We start from the raw sequence: 24035 nt of genomic DNA, 5'->3' as shown, positions 1-24035 counted from the left end.
CTTTTATACATAATGCATGATCCTTCTGCTCAAGTTTCTCTATGTTCTCTGCCTGTGAAATAATTTACATTAATAAATAATTTATTACCATAACTCCTAAAGTAATTATGGGTTTCCATGCAATTTTTTTTTAGCATATGAATTGTTTTGTTCTCTGTTCATTGACTTGTATTTACACGACTTTTCCTAGTGGCCCTTCTGCAATAATTGGTATCGCGTTTGCCTCCTCACATACTATTTGATTTCCAGGTCTCTCCTCGCCTGAGTGGTGAGGAAAATGGAATGTGTAGTGTCCATTGTCCCGGCGATACGGAACTCATTTAATGGGTACAATTAGCCAAGGGTGGTGAGCGGAGCATGCTCTCACCCCGCTTGCCCTGCTTCACCAAAAAAGATTAAACTGACACACGTGTGCCACTGGGTCAGCGCAAAGAAGCGTCGTGCAGGGCGAGTGACTGTTGACCTGGGAGGGGGGAGCCCCTGCCTCTCCCAGCGCAGAGCGCTTCTGTCAGGTGCGGCCACGCCCCCTTCCCTACCCACTAGAGATCACGGCCAGCAGCAAGCGCTGGCCCGCCTGCCAGGCCAGCTGACCGGGGACAGGCCATGGCCCTGAAGCCGCCACCTGACCGAGGCTTCCCGTGTTAAGAACACAGGAACCAGCCATGTACGTGGCCCTTCCCCAAAGAAGCCACTTGCAGAGGAAATCACCGCTCCGCACAGAAAGCGTTCTCGGGATGCTACGGGAGGGGAGAAAGGAAACCGAGAGGCAAACACTGTCTCTGCTACAAAGAGCCCTTCAGGGACCGGGCTGGGCTCACAACCTAATAAGGAGTGCTGGGCCCTGGTGCAGAGCAGGCTGGGCGGTGGCCGGGCCCCACTGTGCCCTGTTTCTGCCATTCACCCCTCATCCTGGCTTTGTTCTCTCCCCTACTCTGGGAAGGCATTAAACTGCTTCTTTCTATCAAGTTCCCGAACTTAGGGTGGGGGGGGGGGCGGGGGGGGGGAGACAACACTGGGGAGGAGCCATTCAGCTCACGATAACAAAAAGTACTTAAAGAGAACACATTGTGGTGAGCCCTTGATGACATGAGTAAGGTACTTTATCTAAGTGGGCGTAGGGGAGGCTGGGCTCCTGGGAAGGGTGGCTTTTTAAGAGGAAGCAAACAGGCCGCTACACTCCCCACTCCAATGCGCTTGCCTGGATTCTCTTCAGAATGCTCAGGGAACTCAAACTTGCCCTGGCTTCGAGCTAGGACCCTTGCAGTGGGCGCTTGGGAGGGAAACGCCCTCAGTCATGGGGCCAACCTGCCCCCAGCAATCACGGGAGAATTCCACCAATCGGGGCCAGAACATGAGTTCATTATCTCCGGGAGACAGACGGGGGTTGGTGATTATAGTAATGGGACATTTTGTCTTGGCTGAGTATCGCCCAGTCCTGGAAAGGCTCAAAAGCCTCTTGAAAAGTCCAGCTAGACCCTCCCAGGGCCGTTAAAAAGCAGGCAAGCGGAAGGTGAGACCTCACTGCCTCGGACGCCCTCCCATTCACGGTGCAGGTGGGGCCACACCTCGATGCGCAGGGTAAAATGGCCAGAGCAGTCCCCAGAGCTTCCACCAGCACAAAGACCTGGGAAGGGACTGAGCTGGTGCCTTCTGTGTGCTGCTGTCTCTTTAAATCCTACCAGAAACTACAATCTGCAAGAGGAGGAGACTGGGGTTCAGGAAGGCTGATCTGCCCTCAGCTCTGAGGACCCCAATCCACAGGGAATTCTGTTTCTCGCTCTCTCGGCTCCACTAGACAGAAGCCCTCTTGAGTGCAGGGGCTGACTTTCTCCCTCTCTGGGCCAAGTGCCTGACAACATAGTAGATCTTCAATAAACACCTACGGGAACAACCCGCCAAAATGAACCCTGGGGAACGAAAAGCATATGTCAAAGGGGCAAGGGTCTCCCCAGATCAAGGAGGGGCTGGCCAACAGAAGAGAACAGCCGAGGAGGCAGGCGACAGGGCTCGGCAGACCCCCCACCGCCCGGGGCCGCTCCCCTGCTCCCTGGCCGTGCCCTGGGGCCAGCGTACATCAGGCAGCCTTGAAATGAAGCCCGGCACCTCCGGCGCCTCCACCACCAGGGTACGGAGCTGAAGTCCGGGCTGGCCCGAGGAGCTGAGTGTGCCCAGGAGCCTCCCTCTGCTTCCTGGCGGGACAAAGGCAGTCTCGCCACCACAAAACCGAGCCCAGCCCATGAAGCAGGCAGTGAGGCAAGCCTCTGAACCACGTGGCTAAGTCGCTGAGGGTTTGTTGAAAGCCGTTAACCACCAGAGGGGCTCAGTCAAGCCCCATGTGGGGACAGGCTTCAGAAGTGTGTCGTGGTGGGGGAACCAAGGCCAGGTGATCTCGCTATTTCCACGTCCTCTGGGGGGCAGCATCAAGAGGACCACCTGGGGCTCTCCCACCAAGCTGTGGCTTGGGACTAAGAAGCAAACCATCTTTGTTCTCCCCCAACCTGGGCCCAACTCTGCCAAGGCAGCTTGGTGGGGAGTCGCTTCACGAGCTCTTGGTGTCCCCCTATGCGAATGGGGCGGCCTCAGCGGCCCCACAGCAGAATTGCTGCAGCGTCCCAGAGACAGCGTCGTGAGGAAGGAGCCTGGTGCTTACTACGACATACCCAGCAACCCCTCTGCCATCACCACCCCGTCTACCAGACAGAGTCTCAAGAAGACAAAGAAAACACTGCACACAGAGTCAAAGGCTGAGAAAAGAGGCAGGAAGACCTGACAGTCCTGTGAAGACAGGCCTGGGATCGGAAGGCCTACAGCAGTCACCCACCACGGGAACTTGGTTGCTGCCTCAGTGCAAACATTCCAGAAACTCGTGCAGCAGGGTGTCCCCATGGTGGGCGGGAGCCATGGGGAGACAGTGGAAGGAGAGATAGTGCCCGATCATCTGGAGCTCAGAAAAATCAACATAATCAGTACAGTCATCTCAGCCTCCCCCTTAGGAGAAAGAGTAATTCACACCTGCATGGGCACCGGAGACTGAGACAACCCTTCTGGAAAGCAGGTCAACAATATGAAGCAAGAGCCTTCAAAATGTCCCTGCCCCCGGCCTCTGTAAGCCACTCCCGGGAACTCCTACGGAATAATCCAGAAGGCCGACAAAAGACAAAGACTTAGACGCGTAGTCACTGTTCATCACAATGGCGAACAGAACAAGGCCATTCCTCCCAACAAACAAAAGACAGTGGCATCGGTCAGCACCCGCTGATACCTAGTGTGTTACTACACACTCATTAAACCATACGGAGGGGCCAACGCTACCGCGCTGGGGGAAATGGGAGTAAGGACTACTAAGTGAAACCAGAAGACAAAAAGTTTTTTGTATATAATTTTATACAATCGCTCATTCATTGTGGACTTGGCCATGTAAGAAATTCAAAGAACATTAAAAATACACCAAAATATTAGCAGGCGTTCTCACCGGGTACTGGGACTAGAAGAGATTTTTATTTTATACTTTACACTATGGTACGTCGTCCCAATGTATCAAAGTGAACATGATTACCTTAATAACCAGACAGAAACTCTCAACGTTATGGTTGGAGATGACAGCTGTAAGCCACACCCCAGGGCCCACCGGCTCCCTGAGCCCCACAGCCCGGGTGCCATTCTGGCACGGCCGGGCCCGAGACTGCTCAAGCACAGAGAAGAGACCCCATGGCTGCTGTGTGTGCCTGTGTCCAGAAAGGGCTTCCAGCATCTCACCTGGGGGACTCAGGCCCTGGTGGAAGGACCAGAGAATGACTCTCCACAGCCACCTTGGTTACTCACCCATAATTCCACAAGAGAAAAGTGTCGGTCCTTGACTCATCTTCTTTGGCGTGTGCTGAAAACAACCAGAAAAGCTATTCACTCTTCAAGTCATAAGAAGCACGTTTGTACATGACCCTGCACTGATCCCTCGCTAAAGTCACAATTAAAGGGGTAACTGCCTTCTGCCAACGTCAGATTAGGGAAAGGAGAAAAAAGCATTCTAAGAGGCAACATCTGCCCATAATTAGACCTGGGCTCTCCGTCCAAAGTCTCCAGTGAGTTATGGAGTTCATCAAGTTAATGGCTTCAAAACACACACAAGAAAGCGCCACGACTTCTGACACTTGGGGATTTTTCCATGTGAGTGCTGGGGAGGAGGGTGCGGGAGGAGGTGTGATGCACACGGTCACCGAGCTGGGTTGTAGAGAGGCCACCCCACAGCGCAGGCTGGGAGAAGAGGGGGCCTCTTGGTGACAGGAGGAGCCCCCAGGGAGAAGCAGAGGCACGTCTGCCACCCCAGCTCCCTCCCTCCCCGGAGACACCAGGAGAACAGCAACTCATCCTCTCCACAGAAGCACCAGTTAGAGCGCAAGCGGGGGGCCCTGCACCGTGCAAAGCTGCTTTGCTGCAACAAGGAGGCCCCCCAGGCACTCTCCCTGAACTGAAACAGAAACTCAGAGGTTATGTCTGGTTGCAGCAGAGAGCTAGGGTTTTGAACTCCTTGGCGCCGTATTACAATGGCTCCCCTTCCCACCATAAAGATCCCATGCCTCCCCTCAAGGCCCACACCGAGCCTCACAAAATGCTACGGCCACTGGGAAAGGGACAGGCCAGTTGGGTCCTAGGCTCCAAGACTAGGCACTGGTCCATGGCTACACAGTAACCTGAGCACAGAGAACATTCTGGGCTCCCCTGCGTTAGTTGAGGCATGGGTCAGGTGGCCTGTTCTGACCTCTAGTGAGGCAGAGACGGTGCCCACTGGGGCTCTAGGAAGAAAGGTCTGTCTCGAGTGTTCCTAAGACTCATTCCCTCTTTCCTTCCTTCGCCCACTCCTAAGTACTGGTGATTATTCACATGCGGGCTGCACCACGGCTTGAGCCCATGACGGGGGAAGCAGCTCTCTGTCCCAGAGGAGTCAGCCTGTCCAAGAGAACTCCGACTTCTGAGAGGAGCCCCAAATACCAGGGACACGCAGGCATCCTGTCTGAGAAGTGGGTGGGAACCCAGGCCCTGGAGCTTTGGGGCCTGGAAGGAGAAGGGCGGAGGTGACTAGGAACGCCCGGCCCTCCCAGATAAAAGGGTGGCGAGTGCCTGTCCCCAGCTCCCTGATTCAGAGACCTTTGCTCTTGGTCAGCCATGTGCTCACCAGCCTCGTTGCTAAGGGTCCTTCCTGCCCAGCCTGGGACACAGAGGTGAAGGAGGCCTGCTTGGGCCCTCAGGAAGCTCACAGTTCACGGAGGACACAGTCCCACAAACCATTACACTACAGGGAGTGTGAGACCAGAGAGGAGACGGCCCAGGCCAGGGTGCTGGGGTGCGAGAGGTCAGCCCTGGCTTCCTCTCAAGGACCAGAAGACGCCTACAAGCAACAAGGCGCCGGGGCGGGCCTGCTCTGGTGCCCTCCTCAGCTTCAAATACTCATTGTGTTTTCAAGACAGGCTGTCCTCCTGGACTGAACCATCCCACTCACAGTCATCCGGGGAATTATTTGGAAAAAGTGAAAGACGGCTGCGTCTGCCTCCCTCCCAACTGACGTGGTTGACGCAGCGGGATCCGCACAGAAAGCCCACAGCCAAGCCACCGAATGGAGAATGGGTGACAATGACTTGAGAGCCTACCTCCACGCCACATAGCCCCAAACAACCAAGCACACAGCCCGTGGACGCCAGGCAGGCTCTGCTTCCAGGGGGATGGTGCAGAGTCATGAGTCGGGCTCTGCCAAGGCCAGGGTCCTTGGCAGCCAAGGGAGACAACTCTCACTGCGAGAGCACCTTGGCGCCAAGCAAATACCCGCTGGGGAACCAGAGTCCCCAGCCCACACTTGGGTCGAGGGGGCAGGTGGCCGAGTGAGCCAAGGCCGGTGGCCCACAGAAACCCAAACCCAGATCGGGCCGGGGAAAGCAGAAGACAGCAAGGATCCCGGAGCCAGCTGTCTGCAGCATTGGCACGCAGGCCCACCGAGGAGGGCTTGGGGTTTACAGACAATAGGAAGTGAGCCAGGGAACCAGCCCGCTGACCTGTCCTTCCACAAAGCCGGTGTGCTCCAGACAGAGGGGCAAGGTGGGGCCCTCCAGATCCGGGCCCTCCCAGGGACTGCGGACACCTGTGTGAGCACCAGAGAGGCTGGGGTCTGGGCCTACAGAGGGGAGCACCGGGCCGAGCCACAGGGACTCCGAGGCTCTCCTGGCTCATGCATTCATTCCCTCAGCAAGGATCAGGCCCTGTTGGTTGCAGACCGTTCATTTCCCAGGCTGGAGGACTCACACTTGAAATGGGAGTGCTTCTCACTGCCCCCCAAAGCCCTGCTCCGAGCCACCACCCTCCACGAGGAGACCGAACCAGCCTTCTAGCTGGTCCCGGGGCCTGTGTCCTGGGCCCACCTTCATTCTCCACCCAGAACCCAGAGGCAGCTGAAGTTGCTCTTCTGCTCCCGTGACGTCCCACAGCCACCAGAACAGAACCCGGCTACCCCTCCCCCCACAGCCACCCGGCCCGTGAGAGCCAAGCCTGGGCACAGGAGACATGTGCAGTGCTGCCACCTCAGGTCTCTCCATGACCAGCTCCTCACCAGGCCACCTTCCCTGACCATCCCAGCCAAAGGGCACCCTCCCCACCCACACTCTCCTCTTAGTGTCCGCACCGCCTGCGTCCGTTCCTTTGCTTCTGTGCTTATTCTCTGCCCCTGAGAATGAAGCTTCTTAAGGCTGCCATCTTGTCCCAACACAGACTAGGCACCACGTGACTATCTGGTGACCGACAGCGATGGCCACCTGTCTGCCCACGCTTATCTAGCTCCTGCCGCCACTCACCCAGCAAATGCAGGGCCAATGGAAACAGACTTTCACTGGGCAGAACTTGCCACCTCCCCAAATCGATGGGCTCATGCCAAGTCAAAACTCGGTGGAGAAGGGGAGAGAGCACCCGCCGGACAGCTGGGGAGTAAGAGGGCAGCAATCACTCACACTCAGATCTCACGACGTGAAGGAACACCTCCGCGTCCCCTGTTCTCAGTGAGCTCCATCCCCACTCTCTCATGGAGCACGTGAAAGTGGGTGACCTCCTTCTGTCCTCAGCACCGACTCCTACACTGGGACTCCTCCCTCCGCACCGCACAGCTTCTCAGCGGGACGACGCCTCCATCTCTGCTGACGAGAGACGGGCACGGGACGCTGGCGTGGCCGACCAGGTCCTCTTTGCTCTGGGGCTCTGAGCCTAGACTGAAGAAGTGCGGGGGCTGCTTTACCCAGTGGGGGTCCCCCAGCCTGCCTCGAGCACCTGCTTCCAAAACCCTCCGAGCTGCCCTGTCCCTGACCTTTCTGGGGCGCCCCCTCGCCAGCTCTCCTGACAGCTTCCCAAGATGTCAGGCGCAGGCATACGCTGGCTGCTGTCGGGTTTCTCTGAGCCCAACATCAAGGTCCCCTCTGGGCTCCAGGCTGGCCCGAGCCAATTCATCCCCGGTATGCCCAGACTGTGACAAAACAGACCCAGACTGGTCTGTACCAGTCTGCAAGCGGCCTTCCCAAACTTCACACCCTCCGCATCACTGCAGGAGGACGGGCCGGCCCGAGGCCTAGCAGGCTGTGGGGACTCCAGCCTCGGGCTCCCACGACACTCACCGCGCACACTGGAGTCGGCACCCAGGCCTTGGCTGGGGCTGGCAGGAAGAGCACAAGGAGCACAGCTCCCCGTGACGCTTCTCCCACCGCGACGCACCTCTTCTCCAGCCCGCCCCAGCCGGGCCTCTGTGAGAGTCCTCAGAGCACAAGGGAAGGCTTTGGAATCAGACCCTCCACAGGGAGAGCAAAAGCTGGACATCCCACCGGGGCTTCAGGGGCCATCTGTCTGACTGACGAAAGAAGGCCTGACTTAGATAAAGCCAGAGTCCAGTCTGAAGTCTTAATGAGGAGCTAGCTCGGACGGAACGTGATGCAGCTCTTCTCTGGCCTTCGTCGCGCTTCTTCAGAGCTTTGCTCGCAGATTCCTGACCAAAGCCGTCAAGTCACTATTTCCCCACAACACTGTTAAGGGGAACCACAAGGCGACACAGGCAGGCTCCTACTCATGCCCTCGAGCGGAACAAGCAAGAACACCCCGGCCTCCAAAAAGGAACACAGCATGACCATGGCAGTGGAAAGCAGAAGACAGAGCCAGGCCTGACCAGGACAAGAGAAGCCGAGAAGGGATGAGCAGCCTTGTAGAGAGAGGTTCTCAGACTTGCTGACAGGGATGGAGCAGCGGCCCGGGCTCCCTGGGCTCCCCGGACTTCAGGGTTGGCCAAGGCCCAGCCTGTGCAGGCAAGAGGCTTCAGACTGTCCCAGACATCTGTGCACCTCTGGGGTCTGACTTCAGGCCAGCCTGGGCCCACCAGTGAGGCTGGCTGGGGCCAGTGAGCCCAGTGTCAGCTCTGGGGAGCTGCGAACATGAAGACCCTCCACCCCAGGCAGTTGCGAGGCCTGACATGGCCACGGACTCTCCCCACTGGGCAGATCACAGCCCGGGCCTCCTAACCTGACAAGAACGAAGGGAAGGACCGGCTCCCCGACACGGTGTCGCCTCCTGTGGGAAATACCTCAAGGCTGGGGAGAGCAAGGCCGCCTACAGCCACATTCCACCCTCTCCTCCAAGACAGACTCCAGACTTGAGAGAGAGAGCTGAGACACCGGCCAGGGAGAGGAGGCAGGCCCGGCCGGGGAAGACGGTCACTCTGGCCTGGGAGAACAGGCCACAGGCTGAGCGTGGGCGTGTGGGAAGGGGCTGGGGAACACTGCTCCCGAGGTCAACCGTCTGGGCTGCCTTCCAGCAGCAGCAGCTAATGTTAGAACACTAGGAGGAAGAGCCCACTCGGCAGAGGAAAGCGACCAGCAGAGCGGGCGGTGGGGGGGGGGGGGGGTTAGGGGGGTGGTAAAGGGAACTGAGCAGTCTTCACTGCTGTGCATTGTGTAAGCCGGGCCCAGGCTGGGGCCAGGCGGGGCCCTTAGCCCTCTCTCTCCCCAGGGCCAGGTGCCGGGAAAGGCAAAACGCTGGGCACTTGTCAGTCCTTTTTTCTGTTTTCCTACATCTCTCTTGGGAACAAGACCAGTCACTTGTCACCAGCATTTCGTTTTTAGAAAAAGAACAAGAGACCTTGGAGGGCAAGGAGGGAGGGGCTACAGGCTTCCTTGCCCAGTGTGTCCAAGGGCACTGGGTGGCCCGCAGGTGACTTTCACCTGCAGTTTGAGACCTTCTCTCTCGCTCGGGTGCCTCTGGGGCCTGCTTCCCTAATTCCAAAGTGGCCTGTGACTCATGTTTTCTTTTTAATATGAAGCCCACCGCCCCCCCTTTCTGTTATCTTCTTAGGCTGATTAGAAAACAAAGAGAAATGCTTTTCCATGTTCCTGTTGTTATCTTGATGGTATTTACACGAGGATGGCGTTGCCAGTTTAGGAAGCTGAAGCAGAGCCCCGTCCGCTCCCCCCCAACCTTGCCGGCAGGGGAGGGCGCATTCTAACGTGCCTTCACCCTCCCTTCCGCCTCACGGACGTCAGCACTGGACCGAGATGATCTGGGGTTGTTCTGGGCTGCTCCCTGTGCATGGCCGGACTGGAAGTCGGCCTCCCTAGACTCTTCGGAGATGAGTTTCCCTTCCCCGGCGAGGGCTGCGAGACCCCGTGTTGGCAGGCAGGTGCTCCGGCCATGGAGCTCAGCGGAACTGGGGCCCACGTGCCCCAGGACCAGCCGCACGGTGAGCCCCAGCCAGGCGGGCCCCGTGAGGGGACCAGGTTCTGCGGCATCCGCTGAAGCCAGCAGCACAGCTGGAAGTGGCCAGGGACCCTCCCTTGGGACCTCTGGAGGGCCCTCACCCCAGAGGTCGTTCCCTTCTGGCCAACAGTCCTCCCAGTGTATTCTTCAGATCTCGGCAGGAAAGCACCCCACCGCCCCGCGCCCCCACCCACACAGCAGAAAGTAGAGCGGCTCTTCCCGTACCCTTGGCTGTGAACCTGGGCAGCAGCCAGAGAGGAACTAAAGCAGTGAGGGGGTGGGCGGCAGGAATCCGCGTCCATTCCCTCTACAAACATCCCAGAGCACCCACCCTGTCCCAGGCCCCGGTTTCGGGCCCTGGGCACTCAGCAACAAGCAAAAGAAACAAAATTCCTTGCCTTTATGCAGCTCGCATTTCAGAGCAGTCATTCAACAAACAAGATCGAAACGTCAGAAAGTGACAGGCGCTGAGAAGGAAGAGAGAGAAGGGGAAGGGCAGGCAAGTGCTGGGCAGAGGGTGGTTGGAGCAGAGCTTGATTTCAGGCTGAGTGAGCAAAGAAGAGGGAGGGAAGGAGTCCTGCTGGCGGGGAGCGGTCCAGGCCACAGAAGTGCAAAGGCCCTGAGACGGGCTCGTGCTTGACACATTGATTGAGTGTGGCTTGAGCAGAGTGAAGGGAGCAGGGTGAGAGCAGAGAAAGAGCAGCGTGGTCACAGACAGCCACAGTTCATGGGCCTTGGGCCTCCTGGTAAGGGCTTTGGCGCTTGCTAAGTGGGAGATGGGAAGCCAGCAGAAGGCCGGAGCCGAGGAGAGATGCACCTGTCTTGTGGTCCCTCTGGCTGCTGGTAGAGAACAGACCAAGCAGCCAACAGCAGGAGACCGTTACACCACATTCCCAGACAAGAGAGGGCAGCAGGTGGGACCAGAGCGGCAGCAGTGAGGATGGCGAGTGGGAATCAAATATATTTCCAGATACATATTCAGGGCAAACTGGAAAGGAAGCCAGGATGGGCAGAGACCTGACCCATCTCTGCTTGTGGAATTCTGCGAGCCCAGTGTCCGGCACATGCGCAGTGGTACATAAAGGCCTCAGGTCTCGATGGCTCTCCCGCCCTCCTACAAGGGTTGGAGACCCAGCCTGGCCCGTCTGCTCTCGCCTGACTGCCGCTGTGAGCTTGGGGAGGGAGCCCACAAGGGGGCTAGGGTGGGCTCTCAGGAGGGGCTCACTAGGAAGGGTGCCAGGCAATGTGGCAGAGCCCTGGACTCTTAGCTGTCTGCAAAACTCCTCCTCAGGTTTATTTTTGTCAGAGTGGGACCCTTCCCGCCCCCCAGCAGGGGAGCAGCCCCACTTACTTCTGAGGAATGAGGTCTGGAAGGTTAAGGGACTACCCTGTTCTCAGTCTGAGAAGGCCAGTCCGCCTCTCTGGCCCACCCCATCAGGCCACTTGGTCATAGGACAACTTTGGGAGAAGGCATTGGAGGGCAGCTGTCGCCAAGGCCCACCACCTTGGCCGCTGGACCGCCCCTTCTTTCTCGCTCGTCTCCCACCCTTGACTTTCCTGAGGCAGCCGCTCTCGCTCCGCACCAGCCTTCTGAAGGGCGGCCTAATCTCACCCCCACTCGGGCACCACCTCCCTGCGGGGAAACTGCCGCCCCTTACCGGGCGGAGGCCACAAGGTATGTCAGTCTCAGCCCGGCAGGGCGGCAGAGCCCCGCTTGGTATTCTCCACCAGGGTGCCGGCCTTCCCACCTCGCATGTCAGGGGCCCTCCGCCAGCTACTTCTCGCAAGCATGCCGCCGGGCTCTGGGTCACCTCGGCCCACTGCCCCAACCTGCCGCATCTCCCAGGGCTCTGCCCTGGGCACTCTGGACTCAGTCTGCTAAGCCCACACGTGCAGTCCACAGCCCCACCTGGACAGCAGGCCTCAGAAGAGGTCATCAGGGAAATGAGGCCCACTAGGTCCTTACCAGCTCAGGGTTCAAGGTCCTGCACGCTATGGCGTCGGCTCCCTGGTTGTCGAGGCTTTTACTTAGGATCATCACCATGGTAAGGACCTCAGGCGCTGGGCTCCATCCCAGGGCGGCCACGAGCCATCTTCAGTTGGGCAGACTTGGGCACAGGTGGCCTGCTGGGCACCTCCCAGGGCTGAGGTGGCCTGGCATCAGCAGGAGCAGTTCCCGATCGGCTGCTCACGCTTGGGGAAGGGCTCCTCCAGGAAATGGCTGCATGCACTTAACTCCCTGAGAAGACAACAAAAAAAGGCAAGGGATTCAGGACATGGGAAGACCGGGTCCCCGAGAGAACCGGCCGCACACCCCCATGCTGGGACCCCGCTCGGAAACGGAACTGCCTCGCTGCTGAAGGACAGGCATATGGCTACAAAGGCCAGGATCCCCTTCTCAGGATCCCCCATGCTGGCCTTGGGGCAACCCTAAAGCCCACGCTCTAGTGGGTACAGCAGTGGGTCTCCGTTCAGCCGCATGGCACCTTTAAGACCTAGCTCAGGGTCTGGGTTGGTCACAATCTGCTGTCCCCAGAGTGTACTCAAGTCACATGGCATCTTAAACCTGGCTGGCTTAACAGACAGCTTTGGTATATGCCCGAGGCTGAGGGTCAGACTGGCTCCAACCCCACAGTCAAAACTGAGGCCCTCAGGCGGCCTCAGGCAGCCTCAGGCAGCAAGGTGGCTGCTGTCCTCCACTGAATTATGAACACCGAATTATGAGCTACTGGAAGAGTCGCCGGGGGGCGGGAGGTCCATTTAAAGGCACATATTTCCCACTGTTGGAAGCGCCATGTTTCAAAACACACATTTGCAAGGCCCCCGGTGTTGCCTCCTTCTGCAGACTGAGCCGAAGCAAGTCACAGCCTTCACAGGGCCTGCCCACGCCACCCAGAGCTGCCAGCAGTGACAGGACCCCTCGTGGCGCCATTCTGCACAGCCCACCAGCGCCTCCTCCCGCGTCACCCTCCAAGCAAATGCTGAGAACCGGGCCTTGGCTCAGGCTAGAGAACTCGCTCCCTACACGTTACTTTCTCGGATCCTATTTCCCCAGCCCACCCCTCTGTGGTCACACCTTCAGAGAAAGTCACATGGATGCAAGGAACCTGAAGATCACCGTCACAAAGTAAAAAATAACAACGAAAAATACCAGAAAAGGGCAGCTCCTAATCTGTAATTAGCAACAAACTGCTCCGTGCAGGAAAATGTTTCAGAATCTGCTGCTCTGTGTAAAAATTAATTGCACCCTGGTATTTACTTGCCGTCCAGATTGTAAATCATATTTTCCTGTTTACTTCGATTAGACTTTACAGTGGGTGTTATTGGAATTGCTCAATTACGGGCCAGCTGGCAAGCCCAGGAAAATTACCTTCTACTGTTCTTCGAAAACAAGGTTCATCCAAAGTGCAAGAGCAGGGAAGGGGGGGGGGGGGTGGGAATCAATACATTTTCCAAGGATGGTTGTTCAGGAAGAGACTTGGTGGCATGTAGGCTCCCAGGTCACAAAGGAGTTTCACCACCACCTCAGTCTAGAAGCAACACATTCTGACAGAGAGTGAGCTGCTCAAGGAAAGAATGTCAGACCACTCCTCCCAGCTCAGGCCAGAAAACCAAGCCAGAAATGCCCGCCAGCCCCCTGGACGCTTGGCTGGGGAGCAGGGTAGGGGGGTGCTATGGACTCGCCCTTCAAAGGGACCCTTTGTGCCGCTTCAGGGGCGGAGGCCAGGCCCACTGGCGGCCATCTTCTTTCTGGGTGCAGCCTCATTCGCTTCTGGGGCAGCTGGCCACTGGTCCAAGGCCCAGGGGGGACCTGCCCTTCCCACCCCACCCCCCATTTCCTTCTTCCCTAACAAGGCAGGACGGCTTGGTGGCTACAAGCTCAGGTCCTGAGTCAAAGACGCCTGGGTTGGAATCCCAGCTCTTGAAATGCATTGTCTGAGGGACTTTTACCAAGTTACTTACTTTGTGAGCCTGTTTCTCTCTCCGTAACATGAGGACCACAGCGCCTGCCTCACAAGAGTCCTGTATCGTCTGAAAACAGAGCTCAAGCCCTGTGCTCAGGGAGAAGCCCTAGCTCATTTGAGGAAGGGCTCGATAAACAGTAGCTACTGTCCCCACTTTCATCGGGGAGACTGTAGGTCCCCGTCCGTTCTCAGCAGCAGATGCCCAAGCATCTATCTGTCCTCTTGGATTTTTATTTTAAAGAGAAATTTCATCAAATTTTTTTAAGGCTAAATTTCACCAGGATGGAACAGGCCATCTTATAGCCCATCCCTCTGGTGAAACAGTAGGTGGCCAGTAAGAATGATACTGTGGGAGTCCGTCGCCATGGAAACGTGTTAGGCCACTGGGATGCAGCCGATTGGCACCAGATACAAAGCCGGACGGAGGGAGCAGCGTGGGCGGCCCCGCTCTCGCAGCTCCGCCCCTCCGAGAGCCCAGGACCTGGGGCGGCAGCGCGAGGGGTGGATACCGGGGCACCGTAAGCTCCTGGAAACGGGCGGTCACCAAACACGGCAGGCGCCAAACGGAGAGAGGGGGTCTAGCACAAGCCCTGTCCCCGGGGGTCATGGGGAATTCTGAGGGCGCAGGCACAAATCCGATGAAGGCAGGCAGGGCGAGGGGGCACCGCAGCTGAGTTGTAAAGAGAACCCCCTGCACAGGGCCGACAACACACAGCACAACCTACAGGAGCCCAGGAGTGGGGACAACCAAGATGCCATCAACAGGGGGCTGTTTCCATGAAACACGGTGGAACCACGGAAAGGGACACCACGCCACTTCAGGCACATCGGCAATAAGGTGACTCTGACAGGACAGAAAAAACCCTCTCCAAGCCATGCTGCGAGATGAGTACAGCGGAGGACAGTGTGGTCCCGAAAGCGCGGCCGCCTTACAGAAGCGCCTGCCGTTCTGGAGTAGAAGACAGACTGGGCAGCTTTTGCAGGCTGCTTGAATACCCCACCCAGGACCTACAACACCTTTTCCGTGAAAAAGAAAATAGGCAAGATTTCCACATGCCGGAGAGGCACAGGAGCGGAGGGAAGGCTGCGAACAAAGCATGGGGCCCTGCCCCGTACATGCTGCATGGAACTCAGGGAGCACCCCAGTGGCAGGAGCAGAGGGTGTGTGGACAGGTGGCAGCACGGGGACAAGGAGCTGGGAAGACAGATTCAAACCGGACTGACAGCTCGCAATGCCGACCGAGTGCAGACTTTACCACGTGGCCACAGGCAGCTCCCCGAGGGGCTGGGCTTCTTCGGCCTGTCGAGGAAGAGTGATTCTGGGGGGTCCTTTGCAATGCCCAGCACGGTGCCCTGAACACAGCACGAGCCCAATACACGTTTTGGAATGAAGCTAAATCACAGCAACATCTGAAATGATCCAGGCACATTCTCAGACCTTGTGAGGCAAATCCAGACCAGCAGAGCCTGGCACAATCTGGAATTCTCTGGGATTCCTTTGATCCGTGGCACGGGCCTGGCCAAGTTCACTAAGGAATGCCAATGCCCTTCCAGAGACTTGGAGTCGAGTCTGAGAATGGGGCCAGGGACAGCTCAGGGAAAAGCTGGGAGTGAAGCCGGGCTGGGGGCCGGGGGGTGAGGGGAGACTGGCCCCACCTTTGAAGGAACAACTGGGAGCAAGGCTCTGGCCCAGGTAGAAGGTGCCCAGAGCCGCAGGTGGCATGATGAAGGCCCTCTGCAGGCCACCTCTGGGCACGGACCCCCCTCTGGCCTGGTGACTGACAGTGACTTTCCTGAGGGCTTGAGCCGGCCGTGCCTCAGCACTGTCCCTCCCCCTCCCATGAAGCAAAGGAAATGGAAGGGAAGCAGCCCCTTGGACAAGGTCTTCAGAAAGGCCGCATGCATTTTTAGACTTGCCTCACTTCAGCCATTCGTGTGACAAATGCTGTATGGAAACAGGACCTACAGCAAATTTAGGGACACGTGGCGAAGTGCATCTTTGAGTGGGCCGTGCCTTCTGCCAGTGATGAACCACTAGAAGGGTGGCCAGGGGAGCCGAATCCTGGGGGGGTGCAGGGGGGCGGAAATCAAGGCTCCTAGCTGTCCCACAAAGGGAACCAAACCTTTTGGCTTGCAGACTCTATAGCTACGTGCCGAGAATTTGAAGGAGGAACATTAAAATATGCGGGAACCTCACCAGAGCCCTTCCTTTTCCAGACCCAGTTAGTGTCAGAAAAAGGCCCTGGAGGCTCAGTAAAGGGACCTGAGGCTGGAGTGTGTGGGCTCCTGTGAGACGGTTCAGTGATGTCCCTTAGCCCAGGTGCCCAGGCCTTCCAGCCTCCCAAAGGGTCAGTGAGGCGAGACAGCGGTGCCTCTACCACCTTCAACACACAGAAAACCAGAGACAAACAGCCTCTTCAGTCGATACGGTAACACCCCAGATGCAAGGAACACCAAACCCTGTCAATCTGAGGGGATTCCACAGGAGAGACAGAATCCAGGGAGAAACTGCTTTTTGTTTTCACCATTTGCCTAATATCTCCTTGGTCTGTATTTGCAGAACTAAGTGTGATGCAGAGTCCACCTTTCCGCAGAGCATGAATAAAATAAGGGCCACGGCAGCCGTGCTGGATTCTCAGCTTAGTGCATCCACGGAGTCCCTGCGCCTGCGCCTGTTGCTAGTCCATTCTACAGAACGACAAACTGAGGCACAGGCCCTAGGTCACCCGGCTGTGAGGGACAGCACAAGGACTTGGGCCACATCTGCTGAACTCCAAGACCTGGGTCTTGACCCCTGACTCTTCTACTCCAGGATCTGTGCATTTCATCGTAATGACCCTTCAAGTATTTCTCAATTAAACTGACCAAATGTGGAAGCAGAGACACGAGGTTTGTAGCAGTCCTCGTCCTCACGGCTCATCCTGAGGTATCCCAGGCCGAGCACGGACCTTCCGGAACCTACTGCTGAGACACAGCACTAGGGTCCCACAGCTGGCAAGGGGGCGGGGAGGCAAGAGGGCATCAGTGCCGTCTATCCTAACCGCATGGATATTCAGCCAGGCCAGGTGCCACCTGGAAGGTGAAGTGCTCCCCATGAACACTGGGGTGTCCCCAGTCCCCTGGGGGCGTCTTGCTGGCTTCCTGCTACACCAGCTGGAATCCACATCCATTTGCCACCTCTCCCCAGGCCTCTGCCTCCAGCGGCCTCTCCACCGGCCACCCTGCCCTCCTGTCCAAGTCCATTCCTAGGGGACCCATGGGGGGCCCTCCCGTCCACCTGCAGAGTCTGGGTATAGGCCTGCCTCAGTCATCCTCTGGTCTCTGCCCGGAGCCTGCCACAGCAGGAACCTGACATCCGGGTCTGTCGGCAGAGTCAGGAGAATAGGGGCAGAGCAGTGGATCCCTGTCCGGAAGCCACACGGCTGCCCAGCGCAGTCCCAGAGGAGCGGCAGAACCCTGGGGGAGCGACATGATTCTTCTAAGCTCACCCTCTGTCATCTGTAAGACGTGATTCTTGTTCTGCCCCCTCACGTGGAAGCTTGAGGAGGTAAGACTCTGCAGGGTGGTCCCTGCAGACATGAAGTCCTCGGCGTGCCCCATGCCAAGCAGAGTGCAGGCCTCTATTAGCTGTGTGTGGCTAACATGGTCATGTCTTCTCAGCCACAGCGTGAGCTGCTGGGGGCAGGAAATGGGCTTGTGAGACCGCCAAGCACCTTACTCCTAGGATGGGGCTGCTGGATGTTTGAGTCTGTTGCTGGTTTTCGTGCTCACCCGGGGATCCCAGTTACACGTGCCAGGGGGGGCCGGGGGAGAGGGTCGGGGGTGAGGAAACTAGGCTACAAGAAACAAAATGACCTAAAGCCTCACAGCTGGCATGTGCCCACATCTGACTCTCAGGGGAGAAGAGGCCGACCACCTGCTCAACCCAACCCTCACTCCCCACCCTAAAGTGAGGTGTCCCCTTGGAGGCATTTTCTTTGTAACTGAGATGAACATACCTTCCCTGGCCTAGTCCCTCAGTTGACCAAAGGCCACCAAAGGTCCACATCTGGAGAAGGACCGGCAGTCACATCACTGCCTAGCAAGGAACCCACCCATGCCCTTGGCCGAACAAAGTTGAGCAAACCCCCTTATGAGACTACCTTCCTGGAGGGAAAAAAGAAACCAGTAAAATGAGCCACTGAACCACATCAGGAGTCTGTTCTCTGGGACTTTAACACAGTCACTCTCAGTGTTGTAGGGATTTCCTGGGGTTTAAGCAAATAGCATTTCGAGAGGAGGGGAGGGGTGACATTATTCAGGGACATGAGAGTGTCGAGACCTCGAGCCAAAACAAATCTGAACATGGGAACGAGACAGCCGGTGTCCCTTCTTGAAACCAAAGCCAGCTGCATGCATGACTTGTCAGGGGCCCGTTTATCAATGAGAAACACCCAACAGACAAGTTTCCCATGAGCACTCCAGGACTTCTCAGTATGGTTCGTGTCATTCCAACCCACCAGCCACCACGAGAGACGAGACGCTGTGACCAGAACTTGCTGAGCAAACTCAAAAGGAAGGACACGAAGGACAAGGGAGGGAGGAGAAGAGGACCAGTACTTACGGGGCGCAGAGCCGGGCGCCGCGCGCGCCTCCAAACCGGGCCGTGGAAGAGAAGGGCGGAGAGCAGAGGACCGGGAGACGCAGCAAGGGCCCCAAAGATAATCTGAAATGTTAAGCCACTTAGCCTAAGACGACCATGACCTGTTCTTCAGTCGGACCTATTTACAAGTACAGTGAATTTAGTCAAACCATGAGGAAAAACCAAAGGAGGTAAAGAGTTAAAGGAAAAAAAAATTTTTTTAAAGCAAAATCCAAAGTAGAAAAGCCCAAACCAGAGGCAATGTGGTCCGGGTAGAGCCAGCAAGGCTCCGGAAACGTGGGCTCTGGCGCTGGCCCTGCTCCCGAGCGGCTCTGCCTGTTGGCCAAGCCAGCCACTCTCCATCTCTGGGCCTCCTCCTGTCAAATGCGGGCCTGGGCCAGAGGAGCTCCTTTTCTGACAAGCGAGCGTCTACGTGCAGCCACCTGCCAGGTCACTGTGCCGCTCTGAGGCTCGGTTTCCTCTCCTGTGACATGCAAATATAGGAACTCCGAGCGTACCAAGAGTCTCAACCATGGATCCGAGGGCGCGTGAGCCGTGACAGAGGACGGCAACAGTGCCCATCCCGGAGCATTTGCTGGCACGGGCTGTTTCCAGGCCAGCCTTCCCGATCCTGCTCCAGCCTGGCCTGTGGTGCTCAAGGCCTCAGGAAACTAGACAACAGCAAAGGCCTACTCCTTCCTCACTGCCGTCAGGAGCCTCAGCAGGGCCCTCCCACAGGGCGAAGTGGGAAGCTGGGAGCCGTTCTGCTCTGCTGGCGACCTCCAGGTCAGGCACGGCTGGGGGAGGTGGCGTTACAGAACCAGCCCCTCTCTTACATATCAATGGAGAGAGACGGGGCTGTTGTGCCCGTTTATTGTCCAAGCTCCGTCCTCAAGCACACTGGGGCATCTCGGGGTCTTTCAGTGACACTCACCGCATTCTGAATTAGAAGTTTCTTGGAGACCCAGGAAGTTAGTCATTCACCAGCTTTCACACCTTCATCTCCCACCCCTGCAGCAAGAATATCCTCTTCCTAAACTGGACTTTCAGGGTCCACAGACCGCTACCTTCTCACGCTCCTACAAGACGAGCCACCCCCAGCCCGGGCAGCATGCGTGGCTTCCACGCTAGCATGGCTCCAGAAGCTGCACGGGCAGGAAGAAGCACTCCAGCTCAGACCGTGGCCACAGCCCAGTGCGACTCCCCCAGGTCACCCCGCAGGGGGCTCCTAATCACTCGGCAGCTGGCACTCGGGACACAGCTGGGAGAGCAGCAATCTCTTTATCTCAGGGGCCTTGGGGCCCCAAACACTATCAAAACAAATATCACAGTGAAACCCGGGAGGTGACGCAGGACGGACCAAAAGGCTCTAGGAGACGGGGAGGGACACGAGCACCGCTAGGTTTCCCATCTGCCGCCCACTCGCAGATCACAGCCTCATCTCTTCTTCCTACGGGACGTCACCCTCCTGACCCGACTGAGTCATATCGGCCAACCTGGTTTCCTGGGTCGGGTACACAGATCAATCAGACAGGCAACAATCTTACACCAAGACTTCCGCCTTCCCCCCTCGACCCATTTCATACAGCAAGCACCACCGTGCGCTCAAGACCAGCGTCATCTGCCAAAAAAGCAAACTCGAGAGACTTAGCTGCCTGACCGATCTGTTACAATGAACAACAGGTATGCCTGAGCTCCACGGCACCTCTCAGGTCAAAACCCCAAAGTCATCTCTCTGCTACCTCCTGGGGTGGGGATTCCGAAGGGTGAGACGGACCCTACTAGGCTCACTCTGGCCGTGGAGCACTCTGCAGAAAGGCCCGACAGAGAAAGAGACTCCCTCCTGAAGAAGGGCTTCACTGAGGTCCTGTTGCAAAGACAAGCCCAGGCAGTCCCCCCAAGTTACTTGGAACTGACTGTGAAATGAATACGAGCAGCCTGGGGAGCAGCAGCTTACTGGGTCCTGAGCCCCTTTTTTATTTTTTTGGCAGGAGGTGGGTGCAGGAGCAAGGCGAGGTGCTTTGGAAGCCCTGCTGAGCCATTCTAGAGCCTTCCACCTGCACTGTGACGGCTCTGAGACTCCAAAGGTCTTTGGGATAGTTGACCTGATTCCCAAAGGTGAGCACACCATCCTCCTCATCAGAAATGGCCCCGGAAGAAACAGGTTCGCTCCACTATCTGTTCACAGAGTGCGTGAAAAACTGCCAGATGCACCAGCTGCTGCCATGCTTGTCTTATTGTCACTGTCCCCAGCCTGGAGTCACCAGAACCCGGTGTGGGTGCTGGCCTGCCCTGCACTGCAGAAGCCCATTTCAGTAAGTCAGCAGCGGAACTCTAGAGCCAGGCCTTGGGGCGCCTCCCAAAGCCAGCACGCAGTGGCCTTCGGCTCTCGGGGAAGGGTCTGGCCCCGCTGAGAGCCTCATCTTCAGGAGTTACCAAATGCGCAAGAGCGAGAGCACTGCACAACCCAGCAGCGCCCCTGACCGGGGGAACAAGAGGTGAGGGGGACAGAGATTAGCAACGTCCTAAGAGTTGGAAATAACACTAAAGGATACAAAGCTGTGAGACTACATCAGGGGATGGGGTCAGAACAGGGGCAACTTAACCGGTACTGGTCAGAGGCTGGCATCTGGGCGCCAAACCAGTTTTGGGTGCTCTCAGGCAGGCTATCACCCCTGAAAAGCCCGATGAGATCCGAGCTGTGTTCACGGTCCCACAGGCCCTCACTGAGCACTTATGCCGCAGAGGTGATGGGAGGGGCTGGAGCCAGAGGCCCTCCTCCCAAGGAAGTGGAAACTACTAACAACTGATACTTGAGACAAATAAAAAGCAAAATGAAATACACTAAGAAGCAGAGCACATTTCAAAAAGCAAGGAACACGATAACAAATCAGACTTTCTCAAGTTTAGAAACTGGCATCGCAACTTTATGGGTTAAGTACAAAGCTATCCTGGGGTTTCTCTCCCCACTACCCCCCATCCCTGGCACGCTGGCCAGTTCTCTACTTGGGCAGATGCTTGCTCACTTCAATTATTAATAAGCCAACGAAGCATTTACTAGACCTGTGATAGCCACAAAGCACAAAGCCCAGCCAGTGCCCAGGAGTGTCTTCCACGTCCACGAGATCCCGGCAGACGCGGCTGGCAAAGCTGCTCTGCGGGCTCTCTTCTGGCCCCTGGTCTGGCCTCGCCTGGCCACTGTGGGTGGCAGGAGGGTCTGAGTCTGGCACAGGTGCCCAAGAGGCAGTTTCTCTGAGTGCTGCTGACCACAGCCCAGCGCAACTACACTTCATGAGCCCAGGTGAATCCCACCCACATCACAGAGGGCATCACTGTTAGCAGGCAACAAAGGAATAAGGGAGTTTCTCTCCAAAACTCTCAGTAGAACCGAATTTAAAATTCACTTGCCTTCCACAAAGAGGAATGAGTCAACCTGCAGAGAGAGGAACCCAACACATACATACTATAGGCAAAGTCCCCATGCCCCTGTAAGACCCTTGTGCTCCCAGAGCCCACCGTACCAAATTAATCTGCCTTCCAGAGAGTCCTGCTCATGGGCAGAAAGCCACCTAACAGCCCAGCAGGAGGGGCAGGGTATACAAATGCAAAAACACCTGTGCAACAGACAAAAGGCAGCTCTTCAAAAGGTCAAGAGTTCTCAACACGTACTATTAGGAAATCATCTTCCAATCTTGTTGTAGCAAAGACCAGAACAGTGGACATCATCAGCTCCCATCTGGGTGAAACTAAATGATTCTAATGATCTAGAAGTCTCTGGAAGGATACAAAAGAAACTTAACATCAGTGGTCTTTAAGGAGGGAAAGCAGGTAGCTGGGAAGAGAAGTGACAGAAGACTCCTCAAAGAACACCATTCTGCTCATTTTGAATCGAGAACCACATGCAGGATGACCTATAAAAAATCTAAACTATATAGAGGCGCCTGGGTGGCTCAGTGGGTTAAGCTTCTGCCTTCAGCTCAAGTCATGATCTCAGCATCCTAGGATTGAGCCCTGCATCGGCTCTCTGCTTGGCGAGGAGCCTGCTTCCCTCTCTCTCTCTCTGCCTGCCTCTCTGCCTCCTTGTGCGCTCTCTCTCTGTCAAATAAATATATAAAATCTTTAAAAAAAAATCTAAACTGGGACACCTGGGTGGCTCAGTTGGTTCAGCAGCTGCCTTCGGCTCAGGTCATGATCCCAGTGTCCTGGGATCGAGTCCCACATCAGGCTCCTTGCTCCGCAGGGAGCCTGCTTCTCCCTCTGACTCTGCCGTCCACTCTGTCTGCCTATGCTCGCTCTCGCTCGCTCTCTCTCTGACAAATAAATAAATAATAAAAATCTTTAAAAAAAAATCTAAACTTTATATACACATATTGGTATATGCTCGCACACGCAGGGTGCAGCCGTGGGAGGATAAGCGAGAAAAGGCCACCGGGGGTTCCTCCCGGGAGGGGGAGGAGATAACGTGGCTGGGGGACAGGGACGGGGAGAGTTACTTGTCACTGCTGAATTTGTAACATATGCATACATTGCCTGTTCTTACAAATTTAACACACACACACACACACACACACACACACACAATGCTTGTAATTCCCCAAAATACACTATGCTACTGCACGCATCCAGACCTTTGTCCATGCTGGTCTCTCTGGCTATAACCAGCTCCTTGCTCCTCCCATGCCCCCCTCAGCCTCCAGCCAGGAGAACCACTCTCACCTCTTAGACTCCGCCCAGCTGCCACCTCTTCCAGGAAGGCCTTGTTCTCTGGGCACAGCTTGAACCATAGGAGCATGAAATGAACTGTGTAATCTTCTAGAGGGCACAAGCCCAGCCAAAGTCCCGAGTCCCCAGCACCTGTCACAAGAGCTATTCGGGAAATGTTTGTTGAATGAAAAAACATATTCACCACGCTAAGTCAAGCCTCAACTTTCCCAGTGCCAAGAGCTATTGAAACCTCTCCTGCTTGTGGGGTTTCCCGCAGCTTTCACAATTGTGTTGTTAACACTAACTTCAAGTATGGTAACTCTCGGTCCACAGAGGGGCTACACTCAAAGCGGCATGGATTCCCAGCAGCAGAACACCAGCAGAGTCCGCAGCCCACACAAAATCCCTCCCGACAGCACGCGCACCTCCTGGGAACCTGCGAACATCAGCCAGAGCCTCCGTGCAGGTGCAGCCCTTCTCGCAGAGGATCCTCAGAAACACCTGCCCCAGCCCCTTCGCCAGGCTTTGTCCTCCGCGTTCTGCTTTTAGGAGCGAGGGCTGGCCCCCCTCGGGGCTCACTGGGAGCCAGAGCTGCTGGGGTCAGCCCCATGGGCCAGCATCTCCTCCGAACAAGGAGGCCACAGGTCCTGGGAGCCCTCGTGGTGAGCAGCAGAGGGACAGCAGGCACGATCGTCCGAGAGAAGCTGATCGTGTCTGTGACGTTCTGCTCCTGGACACACCAGGAACCTTCTAGAGAACAGGAGTTTAACAGGCAAATCGCAAGCACACCCCGTGCTGGGCCTCTTCCACCAGATTTCCTCCCATCCTAAGTCCAGCATTCGCCGGACGAGCTATGCCAGGCACCGAGGGCAGAAGACGGACCCAACCGAGTTCACACCACCCGCCAGGTGTTCCAACACCTATACCACAGGCACCGTAAGTACCAGAACACGGTGACTGCCACGGGACAGAGGAATGGGCTG

General features: G+C 56.7%; 2 protein-coding genes across 2 annotated transcripts in view; both read right to left on the bottom strand.

Annotated features, from left to right (window-relative positions):
* The window catches only part of FAM53B (family with sequence similarity 53 member B), a 72953-nt gene extending 61086 nt beyond the window's left edge, over nt 1-11867 (bottom strand). The window contains exons 1-2 of the mRNA XM_059172897.1: nt 11729-11867; nt 3823-3877 (exon numbers count right to left, since the gene is read on the bottom strand). Coding sequence (XP_059028880.1) covers nt 3823-3877; nt 11729-11806 — 133 coding nt within the window. The 5' untranslated portion in view covers nt 11807-11867. The remainder of the gene's footprint in view (nt 1-3822; nt 3878-11728) is intronic.
* Nucleotides 11862-24035, bottom strand: part of EEF1AKMT2 (EEF1A lysine methyltransferase 2) — a 70713-nt gene continuing 58539 nt past the window's right edge. Inside the window, exon 7 of the transcript XR_009353223.1 lies at nt 11862-12001. The gene's annotated coding sequence lies outside the window, so the exon portion shown is untranslated. The remainder of the gene's footprint in view (nt 12002-24035) is intronic.

The sequence above is a fragment of the Mustela lutreola genome, chromosome 4 (genome assembly GCF_030435805.1).
Source record: "Mustela lutreola isolate mMusLut2 chromosome 4, mMusLut2.pri, whole genome shotgun sequence".
NCBI classification, from domain to species: domain Eukaryota; kingdom Metazoa; phylum Chordata; class Mammalia; order Carnivora; family Mustelidae; genus Mustela; species Mustela lutreola.
The sequence above is the reverse complement of the archived record's forward strand: the minus strand, read 5'-3'. Positions and strand labels throughout refer to the sequence as shown.